Raw genomic sequence first — 13683 nt, 5'->3', positions numbered from 1 at the left:
TTCCTTTAACCCCCCACCACTCGTGGCGGGGGATTAACTAGAGCTATCACTAAATGTTACTGACATACCCATAATTGCTTTTTAGTGTATGTCATTTTTTATTTGTCAATGTATCAAAATCTGGAAAGCAGAGTTACATGGAATTCCCTTCATTGGCTTTGAAGTCATTGTAATGTTAGCTAATCTTAACAGTTTGTGTGAAGTCTAAATCAAATTTTGAATATGTAAGTTTCAGAAACATTACAGGAAATGTTAAGTTCTAGATTTTTAATGCAAAACTGGGAAAGATTTTGTCAAAATGGAAGTCAGAGTTATGGGACCTGCTAAACAGGTCTATGGCTGTGTTTAGGGTGCTCATTGCTTCTGGGAAATCTACCCTTACCTTTTATCTTTTATGATTCTTATTACCCATTTGAAATGAGATGTAGGAAATTTTCCAAGTAAAAAAGGGAGATAATTTTGTCAAAACAAGTCAGAGTTATGATATCTGGTATATGAACATGTCTTAAAAGTTTCAAAATGATATCTATATTGGGTCCATAGATGTAACAAGAACAGACAGGGATGAACAAGACAGGACAAATCAATTCCTGTCTGTTCTTGTTACATCTATGGACCTGTTTCTGAGAAAAGCGCACGTCTCCCACAACTGCGTAATCATCTATAATGTCATTTCTTCTCCATTATGTATGGCATTTCTTCTCAATTATGTATCTGAGTTAACCAATTGCACCAAGACCTGTATCACTGGCATCAGTATTTTCGGTAATTCAAGAGCCATAATTCCAAAGTGCCTGGGCCAATTTGGCTAGTTATCGAACTTGGCCAAGGACTTATTGGCAAACACATTTTGTTTAATTTTGGTGAAGATCAAATGAGAACTGTGACTTGGAGCGCGGACAAGATTTGTGACTGAGACATGCACCAAGACCTGTATCACTGGCATCAGTATTTCCGGTAATTCAAGGGCCATAATTCCAAAGTGCCTGTGCCAATTTGGCTAGTTATCGAACCTGGCCTTATCGGCAAACACATTTTGTTTTAAGTTTGGTGTAGATCGGATGAGAACTGTACAACTTTAGAGCACGGACAAAATTTGTGACACACACAGACAGGAGCAAATCAATATGTCTCCCACACCACTGTGGTGGGAGACATAATTACCTCTGAAACACAGTTTGGTACGGGCATAGATATACATGTAGACAAAGCAGACTTAAGATGCAAAAGGACTGATGATTTTTTTCCCCATTTTACACGACTTCTTTCAAATTCAAATCATTAATGCAATGAACTCAAGTGATTATCACTGTGAGGAGGAAATAAGATATTCCTCCTTTGTACAAAAACTACAAAAAGTAATACATGTATTTATCACTTTTAAAGATCTGGGTACTGGAATGGCCTTGCACGGTATAGTGCGAACTTATTTTGTGGGCATAAATTTTGTGGTTCTGGCAGAAATGTCTATTATATGGGGACATGAATTTGTGGATTATTAATGTTAAAGATACAAATTAATTTTATTTGCTTCTGGAGATTAAATCATGTGGACTGACAAAACCATGAATTCCATGAAAATTATTCATGAGAAAAACCACTGATTTTACAATATGTGGTGAGCTGTAAGTAGATAAAAGATTTGTTTTAGCTTACAAGCATAACATTGAAATTAAACATATTAGTATCAAAGGTCAGACTTAGAATGTGTCCTTACTTTTGAAGGCTCCATAAAGAATGGACTCGTTTTCATCCATTATGGCATTTTCCTTCCAGCGATTCATCTCTGCATCGAGATAACCCAAAGCATCTTCCATTCTCGCATCATTATATATAATCAAAGCATTGTTGTAATGCTGAAAAATATAATAAAACTGCTGCATAAAACAAAGGCTGACTAATGACAGTGCTCTCAACTATCTGAAAACCTTGGGCACAAAACAAACTTACATACAAGATTCTGAACTTGTAGTGAGCGGCAAGCTGAAAATGGGACAAAATATTGTAAAGTGAATGAAGTACTGCCATGCAATACAAAGTCACCTACTGGAAGGCAACTGATTTTCTCAACTGCAGTATTACATAATGATCTGATATCTGTCAATGATGCATAAACAATATTATACTACATATAATACATGTATATAAAATAATGTTATCACACAACATTTCAATTAATTTTTTTTCATATAAACAAGAGGGCCATGAAGGCCCTGTATCGCTCACCTGACCTAATGACCTAAAGATCATCAAGATAGTTTCATTAAGATATGGTCATAAATGTGGCCTCTAAAGTGTTACTAACTTATCCTTTGATTTGACCTGGTGACCTAGTTTTTGACCCCATATGACTCAGATTTGATCTTGACCTTAAGATCATCAAGATTAACATTCTGACTACGTTTCATGAAGATACATCATAAATGTGGCCTCTAGGGTGTTAACAAGCTTTTCCTTTGACTTGACCCGATGACCTAGTTTTTGACCCCTAATGACCCAGATTCGAACTTGACCTAAAGATCATCAAGCTTAACATTCTGATTAAGTTTCATGAAGGTATAGTCATAAATGTGGCCTCTAGAGTGCTAAAAGCTTTTCCTTTTATTTGACCTGGTGACCTAATTTTTGACCCCAAATGACCCAGATTCAAACTTGACCTAAAGATCATCAAGATTAACATTCTGACTAAGTTTCATGAAGATATCGTCATAAATGTGGCCTCTAGAATGTTAACAAGCTTTTCCTTTGATTTGACCCAGTGGCCTAGTTTTTGACCCCACCTGACCCAGATTTAAACATGATGTATAGATCATCAAGATTAACATTCTAACCAAGTTTCATTAAGATATGGTCACAAATGTGGCCTCTAGAGTGTTAACTAGCTTTTCCTTTGATCTGACCTGGTGACCTAGTTTTTGACCCTTCATCCCCTAGATTGAAACTGGACTTTGAGATTATCGTGAGTAACATTCTGACAAAGTTTCATGAAGATACATCATACATGTGGCCTCTACAGTGTTACAAGCTTTTCTTTTGATTTGACCTGGTGACCTAGTTTTTGACCCCAGATGACCCAATATCGAATTCATCCAAGATTTTACTGAGGGTAACATTCTGACCAGGTTTCATTAAGATTGGGCCAAAATTGTGACCTCTAGAGTGTTAACAAGCTTTTCCTTTGATTTGACCTGGTGACCTAGTTTTTGATCCCAGATGACCCAGTATCGAACCCGTCCAAGATTTTATTGAGGGTAACATGCTGACAAAGTTTCATTAAGATTGGGTCAAAATTGTGACCTCTAGAGTGTTAACAAGCTTTTCCTTTGATTTGACCTGGTGACCTAGTTTTTGACCCCATATGACCCAATATCAAACTCATCCAAGATTTTATTAAGGGTAACATTCTGACCAAGTTTCATTAAGATTGGGCCAAAATGGTGACCTCTAGAGTGTTAACAAGCTTTTCCTTTGATTTGACCTGGTGACCTAGTTTTTGATCCCAGATGACCCAGTATCGAACCCGTCCAAGATTTTATTGAGGGTAACATGCTCACAAAGTTTCATTAAGATTGGGTCAAAATTGTGACCTCTAGAGTGTTAACAAGCTTTTCCTTTTATTTGACCTGGTGACCTAGTTTTTGACCCCAGATGACCCAATATCGAACTCATCCCAGATTTTTTTGAGGGTAACATTCTGACCAAGTTTCATTAAGATTAGGCTAAAACTGTGACCTCTAGAGTGTTAACAGTTAAATTGTTGACGACGGATGGATGGACGAACGGACGACGACAGACGCAGAGCGATCACAAAAGCTCACCTTGAGCACTTCATGCTCAGGTGAGCTAAAAATCCACAACTATTCAATTATTGTTGATTGCTTACAACATCTATAAATATAAAAAAAATTTCAATTTTAATTTGATAACATTTCATTTTGAAATTGGTGGGAATATATATATTATGAGAAAAAATGTAAGAAATCATCAAATAAAAGGGAAGCAATTCTGAAAAAAAACCTACAAATTCTTTAAACTGGGTCCATATGCCACATGAGCTTTTATTGAGATACTTTACAGACTTAACTGGAAAAGATAAATATTGACTTTTGACCTTCAAATGTGACCTTGATCTTTGAGCAAAGGGTATGGGCATTGCATATATGAAACATTGTCTTATTATGGGGGAACATTTGTCTCAAGTAATATTAAAACCCTCTCATGGATTACAGAGCTATGGACCAAAAAGAACAAGAGCTGCCTCCATAGGATGACACATGCCCCCGATGGCACTTTGAATGAATAGTTATGGCCGATGTTAGAGTTTAGGACCTTTGACCTACGGACCTGGGTCTTGCGTGCGACACATCGTCTTACTGTGTCACACATTCATGCGTAGTTATTTTAAAATCCATGCGTGAATGACAAAGATATGGACCGGACATGCCCATCATTGCACTATCATGAAATATGACCTTTAACTTCTAAGTGTGACCTTGACTTTTGAGCTACGGACCTGGGTCTTGCGCGCGACATGTCGTCTTACTGTGGTACACATTCATGCCAAGTTATTTGAAAATCCATCCATGGATGACAAAGATATGGACCGGACACGAATGCACTATCAAGAAAAATGACCTTTAACGTCTAAGTGTGACCTTGACCTTTGAGCTACGGACCTGGGTCTTGCGCGTGACATGTCGTCTTACTGTGGTACACATTCATGCCAAGTTATTTGAAAATCCATCCATGGATGACAAAGATATGGACCGGACACGAATGCAATATCATGAAAAATAACCTTTAACATCTAAGTGTGACCTTGACCTTTGAGCTACGGACCTGGGTCTTGCGCGCGACATGTCGTCTTACTGTGGTACACATTCATGCCAAGTTATTTGAAAATCCATCCATGGATGACAAAGATATGGACCGGACACGAAAATTGCGGACAGACTGACAGACCGACAGACGGTTCAAAAACTATATGCCTCCCTTCGGGGGCATAAAAAGAAAACCTACTGACCTTTGACCTCAGACTGTGACCTTGACCTCCAAGTTAGGGTTTAGGGTCTCATTATGGGAAACATTTGTGCCAAGTAATATCAAAATCTCTAAATGGATGATAGAGTTATTGACAATTCAGGGGGAAAAACCCTATTGATCTTTGACCTTCAAGCGTGACCTTGAACTCTGAGTTAGGGGTTTGGGTGTTGCGCATGACATGTTGTCTTATTATGGGGTACATTTGTGCAAAGTAATATTAAAATCCCTTAAAGGATTGTTACAGACTGGACAGGAAAAAAACCTGAGGGTATGGCTGAGGATATGGCTAAGGGTATGGCTTTAGTGCATGAGATATCTTTTCATCCAGGAAAATATTTGTACCAACAAAGATTAAAAATCCCTTGACAAATGATGAAGTTATGGACCATTCAGGAAAAATACTACTGACCTTTGATCTCAAAGTGTGACTTTAACCGTTGAGCTAGGGTTCTGGGTGTTGTGCATGACACATTGTCTGATTATGGGGAACATTTAAAACAAGCAATATTGTAATCCCGTAATGAATGACAAAGTTCTAGACCAGACATGAAACAGACCCTGTTCATGTAATATTAACATCTGACAGCCATGTGTGACCTTGACCTTTTAGCTATGGGTCTGAAAGTTGTGCATGTCATATCATCTTATTATGGGGTACATTTGTGTCAACTAAAATATAAAATCCCTTCATTGATTGTAGACTTATAGACTGAACAGGGACAGGGAAAAAGTCCTGTTGACTTTGACCTCCAAGTATGACATTTACTTTTGGGCTAAAGGTCTGGGTTTTTTGCATGACGTCTTCTCGTCGAGGAGAATATTTGTACCGAAAAATATTAAAATCCTTTGAAGAATGACAAAGTTATGAACCAAACAAAACACTATTGATCTCCAAATGTGACCTTGACCTTTGAGCTAGGCTTCTGGGCAATGTGCATGACTGTCCTCTGATTATGGGGAACCTTTATGCCAAGCAATATTTAAATCCCATGATGCGTGACAAAGTTTTAGACCTGACACGAAACAGACCCTGTTCATGCAGTGTTAACATTTGACAGCCAAGTGTGACCTTGAAATTATGCATCACATCATCAGATATTAAAGAGCTGCAAAGAGTTTTAAAGCTTTCAGTCTGATAGTTCCTAAGGAAACTGCTTACATGCAAAAAATTTATTAAAGATTTTAAGTTAAAAAGATAGTCTTGACATAATTTTAACAAAACGCAAGTTATTTAACTAGCCCTTTGGGGTCATCTCATGATGCAAAACACAAGTGTGAAAGCATTTGGTCTAAACGTTCCAGAGAAACCTGTTTACATAAAAACTTTCACAAAATTTCTATGTTTTAAAGGGACATAATGTCTTCTATTACCTACTTCTTGACATGCTCTACAGGTTATCAAAGTGTCACATCTACTTCTAGACATGTTCTACAGTTTACCTACTTCTAGATGTGCTCTACAGGCTACAAAAACTACTTCTACACGTGTGCTAAAGGTTACCTACTTCTTGATGTGCTCTACAGGTTACCAAAGTGTATCACCTAATTCGTGACATGGTCTACGGGTTACAAAAATGTAACACCTATTTCTAAACATGCTCTACAGGTTACCAAATTGTAACAAATACTTCTAGATGTGCATTACAGGTTACCAATGTAACACATATGTCTAGATATGCTCTACAGGTTAACTACCTCTAAATGTGCTCTACAGTTTACTTAAGTGTAACACCTACTTCTAAATATGCTCTAAAGGTTACCAAAGTGTAACAACTTCTTCTAGAAGTGTTCTAAAGGTAACCTACTTCTAGACATGTTCTACAGGTTACCAAAGTGTATCACCTACTTCTTGACGTGTTTTACATGTTACCAAAGTGTAACACCTACTTCTAGATATGCTCTACAGATTACAAAAGTGTAACACCTACTTCTAGATGTGCTCTACAGTTTACAAAAGTGTAACACCTACATCTAGACATGCTCTAAAGGTTACCAAAGTGTAACACCTACTTCTAGACACATTCTACAGTTTACTAAAGTGTAACATCTAGACATGTTCTACAGGTTAATATAGCTTTAAATGTGTTCCACATGTTATCATAGTGTTACACTTACCTCTAGGTGAGTCATACAATGATTTAGGAATCGACTAGCTTCAGAACTCTTCAGTTTTGCAGTTTCCCTACACAGCTTACTAACCCACTGTGTATACTGAGCTGTCCCTTTTTGGGCAGGGGCTTTCAGGGCACCCTCAATCTTGCTGGCTTCAGGGATCTCCTTCACCACTGTGAGGTACAGGATTTTTAATATAATTATACAAATGGCTTTATGAATATTAAACAAGATCTAACAGTTGGTCAACATAAAGTCTCATAACAGAAATAATTCTTGTTTAATCTGTGAACAACTGACACTTGTAATTTTAAAATTTATAATGGCACCTGTATATAGGTATTAAAAGTATTCAAAACTACAAAATATTACAAGTCACTTTTATTGATCGCCAGGGTTTTAGTTTATACTTATTTGTTTTAGCTTGATTGTGATGACAGCTTCAAGCTTATTGTAACCACTCTCAAGTCCGCATCCTGGAAAAACCAGTACTGGTGTCATATGAGAAGTCATGGTCGTGACCCCAGTGGGGCTCGAACCCAGTGAGGCTCGAACCCACCACCCCTTGATTGAACGGCCGACACCAAATCCACTAGACCACCATTCCCCGCCAGTGTTTTGGCTACATTAGCTTCATAATGGCACCCACAAAAAGATGAAATATTATAAAGTCTATTAACTATTTTAACATACTGTGCTATTATTTAATTTCATAAGCGTAACATTTTGTAGGGCTACAATTTCATAGATTTACACCTTCGAAGATGAAAAGAATGGTAACTTTGTTTGTTGGAATTAAATTTTGAGTTGATATAACTATCAAATCGACAACAAGAGCACCGCCAAGTGGGGCAATATATGCCCGAAGGGTTACATCAGAGGATGGGAGCAAAATTTAAAGAACTTGACTGTTGAAGCCCAAAGGACAGGAACAACAAAAAGAAGAAATTCCAAAAAAATTCTAAGTCCACCAAAAAATTATTACCAGGTAAAGTTATGTCTAAATACATCTAAAAATTGGATGTACCATTCATGTTGTACCACAGAAAAGTGGTATCAGTTTTTCCCTACAGCCAATAATAAAAAAGTTTCAAAATAAGCTATTTATAGTAACAAACAAGAGCACCGCCTTGCGGGTGCTGATGCTCATCAAATTTTTTTTTGTATAATAGAAAAATTGTCCTACCCATGATTTTCTAAGTTCAAAAAGGGCCATTATTCTTGCAAAAAGCAGGATGGAGTTATGTTTCTTGATGTACATAGTCAGCTTATGACGGTGAACAACTGTTGCAAGTTTCAAAGCAATAGCTTAAATAGTTTAGGAGAAAAGCTGACCTAAACATAAAACTTAACCTATAAATCTGATATTTTTTAAGTCCAAAAGGGGCCATAAGTTTTGCAAAAAGCAGGACAGAGTTATGTTTCTTGCTGTACATGGTCAGTTTATGATGGTGAACAAGTGTTGCAAGTTTCAAAGCAATAGCTTTGATAGTTCATGAGAAAAGCTGACTAAAACATATTACTCAACCAAGAAAACTGATTTTCTAAGTCTAAAAGGGGCAATAATTCTTGAAAAAAGCAGGATGGAGTTATGTTTCTTGACGTACAGGGTCAGCTTATGATGGTGAACATGTGTTGCAAGTTTCAAAGCAATAACTTTGATAGTTTAAGAGAAATAGTTGACCTAAACATAAAACTTAACCAAGAAATCTGATATTTTCTAAGTCCAAAAGGGGCCATAAATCTTGCAAAAAGCAGGATGGAGTTATGTTTCTTGCTGTACAGGGTCAGCTTACGATGGTGAACAAGTGTTGCAAGTTTCAAAGCAATAGCTTTGATAGTTTAGGAGAAAAGCTGACCTAAACATAACACTAAACCAGGCAACACCGACGCTGACACCAACGCCATCAAGTGATGACAATAACTCATCATTTTTTTCCCCAAAACTCAGATGAGCTAAAAAGGGAAGTAATACAATTTTTTTTTATTGTAACAGAACAAAAAAGGGATCTGCCAAATAAAAACAAGAGCACTGCAAGGCAGAGCAATATACACAAAGGAAGTCATGTATGACCTTTGACCCCTAAGTGTGACCTTGACCTTGAAGCGAGTCATCCAAAACATGCACTCAGCACGTCGCCTCAGTGTGGTGAACATTTGTGCCAAGTTTCTTTGAAATCCTTCAAGCAATTCAAGAGTTACAGAGCGGACACAGCAAAGTCATATATGACCTTTCACTCCTAAGTGTGACCTTGACCCTGAAGCTAGTCATCCAAAGCAAGCGCTCTGCATGTCATCTCAGTGTGGTGAACATTTGTGCCAAGTTTCTTTGACATCCTTCAAGCAGTTCAAGAGTTACAGAGCCGACAGGAAACACACTCATATGACCTTTGACCCCTAAGTGTGACCTTGACCTTGAAGCTAGTCATCCAAAACAAGCGCTCTGCATGTCGTCTCCGTGTGGTCAACATTTGTGTCAAGTTTCTTTGAAATCCTTCACGGACAGACAGATGGACACCAGCGTCATAACATAATACGTCCCTTCGGGCGTATAAAAATTAGTCCCACACAAATATTAATGTCACAATATCATTTACAAGTATATACAAAACACGTTTGGATGGTAACAAATAACAAACGTTGAAACTGTAAGCATGTTGACACTAAAATTACTGTTAGATACAATAATACTGTATCCATCGCACTGTACCCTGTAAACAAACCTTTACTCATGAAAGCTGTAAACTTACTTGACTGCTATCAGGAGGTGCATAGGATATAAGACTTTTTTATTTTCAATAGTTTTATCTATAACATTAATGGCTGCACAGTTATGATAATAATGTAGTTATATCCCATCATTCAACATAAACTTACATGAAGACTGGGTCATTCTTTTCTCTATGGTATTCATTAGTTTAATCACATTCTCTTGAAAAACATCATTTTGTCGCTTGGGCACTTTATGTGTTTCTGAAAGTACAGGAAAAATTGCTCCTATAAATGTCAAAAATAATCTCAAGATACCTGTATATGCCATTATTACAAAGTAAGAAAATATTTCAAAGCTACAGATTAATTCATTTTCCCACATCTATTTACTCACAATGCAAGTGTACTTTTTCATTTTTTTTATTTCAAAGTCCTGACAACATGAAGGAGTTAATTTTGAACACAACATTTCAAATATTTTTAGTCCCATAGCATAAATAAACTATTACAGGCCACTGTATTTCTATGCCAAATGAACAACACTGACCTCAAAGGTCCAAGGTCATAAATATCAAATATAAATTAAAACATTTAAAACAAGTGAATGAAGTATTGCCATGCAATACAAAGTCCCTTACTGGAAGGCACCTACTATTCTCTACTATAATTTATAGTAACAACAAAGGGAAGTAAATCCTAAAGAAAAAAATTCTTAATAATATAAGTCCACACAAAACTCTTTACCAGGTACAGATACGTCAAAATACACCTAAAAACTAGAGATGCTTTTGAGAAAAGCACATGTCTCCCACAACTGCCTAATCATCTAAATAATAAGTCAGTCTTTATATACTGTTTACTGAATCCACATGTGCATGCGCTTTCTCGACACCAAAAGGACCCCTATACTACTAGTAGTATAGGGGTCGGTTTGGAGGTAAAACTACGCAAGAAATCTGAGTGCTTTTGGTAATTCAAGGGCCATAATTCCGAAGTGTCTAGGCCGCTTTGGCTAGTTATCAAACTTGGCCGAGCACTTATTGGCAGACACATTTTGTTGAAGTTTGGTGAAGATTGGATGAGAAATATTCGACTTAGAGTGCGGACAAGCTTTGTGACAGACAGACAGACAGACACACAGACTGGAGTAAATCAATATGTCTCCCACACCACTGTGTGGTGGGAGACATAATTACACGTAAAATGCATCTTGTACCACAAAAAAGTGGTCTTGGTTTTTTGCTATGGCCAATAATAAAAAAATTACAATATAAGCTATTTACAATAACAAGAAAGGGATGTAATTCTAACAAGAGGGTCATGATGACCCTGGATCGCTCACCTGAGTAATATGAGCCACATGTTTCAAATGGCAAACTGATGCTAAAATATTAAGAAGGTAGGTCAGTAGGTCACATTCATGGTAACTGAAAGTCAGTTTTAAGATCGGTGTGCAAAACTGTACAGGTCATCCAAATTTCAAGGCTGTATCTTAAAAAGTAAGAAAGTAGGTCAGTAGGTTAAGGTCACATTCAAGTGATCCCTAATTGCTTGGGGTCATCAGGTAATTATAACAGACATCCCAACTCTCCCGATCCGATCGGGTTTCTCCCGATTCTGGTTGTAAAACCCGATCACCCCGATCAGAAGTCTCAATCTCCCGATTAAAAAAACAAAACAACAAAACAACATAAACACACAAAAATTATGAAATAATCCGCTTCTTTGCGCCTATCTGATACTGTATCACTACTGACGAGTCTGTAAACAACAGCTTTCGGATATTTTCGCACCTTATTCTACCCGTGCTGATTATTGTTTATTACACGATTTAACAAAGCCAGGTGTTGATTAATGTGTCACAGTTGAAATTAAAATCCAGACATTAGATATCTAATTAAATTCAATCAAATTTAGATTAGAAATTATACTGGCTTTACCTTTTTCTGTAACTTTTTGAAATCGAAAGTAGATGGTCGCCGAGTCAACCTGCTAGGTTTTAAAAAACATTTCTCTTAAAATCATTTTGATAAGAGGAAATGTCATGGTAAATTTTAATACCATCAAATGCTGTTAAACTGTCTTTGCATCATAACAATTTGTCAAACACATCATTTTAACTGGAGATTTAGGCAAATCTACGAAAGTGTAACAATACCCGGACATTCAATTTTGGATAACAGGATTTTGATCAATAAAAGTATTTTAGCCAGGGGTTTTAAATACTGGTTGACAGGGATGAGAATCAAACAGTAAATTTTCTATTGCTTGAACTTTTATTCTTTTAGCTATATACATTTTGTTTTTACAGTTCTAACAGCTGTACTGTTTGTCATGTAAAATTCACATGGGGAGTCTTCTTTCCAACAAAAGAAATAAAAGTGCAGGTTTAATTCTCAGTGGTGTTTTGAATTTAGACATAGTGCTTAAAGTGCCATAACTATTTAATTTTGCACAGAAGGCTTCATGTATTATTGTTCCAAAACATTAAAAATGCATGAATAATAAGATATAGACAAGTGAATTTTTTTAAGACTAGTGATTTTATAAGGGCAAATAAGTTTATATTATCATTAGATTTGTTAAAAGCTTCGTTATCATGAACATTATTACCGCGGTATAAAATCTCCCACTTGAACACCTCAATCTCCCACTTTGGAAAGCAAAAACTCCCACTTGGCATTCAGAAAAAGTTGGGATGTCTGTTATAATTAAACAGTCTAGGAAATATGATCTGATAATTTCTGAAGTATTTTTTCCTATATAACTCATAATTGTAACAAGTGACTCCCAGGACGATGCCTCTTTTCACCCCAGGGGCATAATTTGAACAAACTTGTTAGAGATCCACCAGGCAATGCTACATATTAAAGTTGTGCATGACACATCGTCTTATTATGAAGTACATTTGTGATACGTAAAATTAAAATCCCTTCATGGATGGCAGAGTTATGAACCAGACAGAAAAAAAGCCCTGTTGACCTTTGACCTCCAACTGTGACCTTGACCTCTGAGCCAGGGGTCCGGGTTTTGCGCATGACATGTCATCTCACCATGGGGAATATTTGTGCCAAGTAATATTAAAATCCTTTCATGAATGACAGAGTTACGGACCAGACACATAATTGCAGACGGACAAACAGAATGATGGAGGGAAAAGTGCATTCCTATAGTCCCTGAAACTGGTTTTAAACCAGTAGGGGGCTGATAAACAAGAAATTTAACATTTGGTACACCTAGATGCCATCGGTCAGCACTCACTTCAAGCACACCAAATGTAACTCACACCCAGTTGAAAGCAACGAAACTATGACTCATTTGTAAACTATACCTTCCTCTGGTAGACTGACATGCTGCCTCAGTTCTCCCATGTTTCTCTGCACTGTACATATAACCTGAGCATCAAGGTTCGCCATCAAATGTTTGATATGTTCCATGGCTTTCTCCTCATTCCTTGCTTTACCTACACCTACAGAAGCTGTTAAACCAACAATCTGGAAAATGAATCATAGTAAAAAAGCTTTTTTTTCTATTTTGTATCATTTACACTATTTTTAACATGACATAATCCAATTTTTGACATCATGCATTACAGCAATGTAAGACTGGCATTTCCACAAAATTGCTAAACGTATCAATAAAATTGCTGGACAGTTTAATTCACCCAAAGTTCGCTTGTTTTCACTTTTAAAAGAATTAAAGGAAATATTTTTTGAAAGGCACATTTAAAGAAACAAGAGGGCCATGATGGCCCTATATTGCTGACCAGAGTTGATCTGGCTTACTAACCTAGTTTTTAAACCCACATGACCCAGT

The 13683-nt window shown here is 36.8% G+C and overlaps 1 protein-coding gene across 1 annotated transcript in view; it reads right to left on the bottom strand.

Moving 5' to 3' along the window:
• Positions 1-13683, bottom strand: part of LOC123546060 (antiviral innate immune response receptor RIG-I-like) — a 117518-nt gene that overhangs the window by 44089 nt on the left and 59746 nt on the right. Inside the window, exons 11-14 of the mRNA XM_053550472.1 lie at positions 13199-13361; positions 10033-10128; positions 7159-7328; positions 1718-1856 (exon numbers count right to left, since the gene is read on the bottom strand). Of these exons, the coding sequence (XP_053406447.1) occupies positions 1718-1856; positions 7159-7328; positions 10033-10128; positions 13199-13361 (568 nt within the window). The remainder of the gene's footprint in view (positions 1-1717; positions 1857-7158; positions 7329-10032; positions 10129-13198; positions 13362-13683) is intronic.

This window comes from Mercenaria mercenaria, chromosome 9 (genome assembly GCF_021730395.1).
Source record: "Mercenaria mercenaria strain notata chromosome 9, MADL_Memer_1, whole genome shotgun sequence".
In the NCBI taxonomy this organism is placed as follows: Eukaryota; Metazoa; Mollusca; class Bivalvia; order Venerida; family Veneridae; genus Mercenaria; species Mercenaria mercenaria.
The sequence above is the reverse complement of the archived record's forward strand: the minus strand, read 5'-3'. Positions and strand labels throughout refer to the sequence as shown.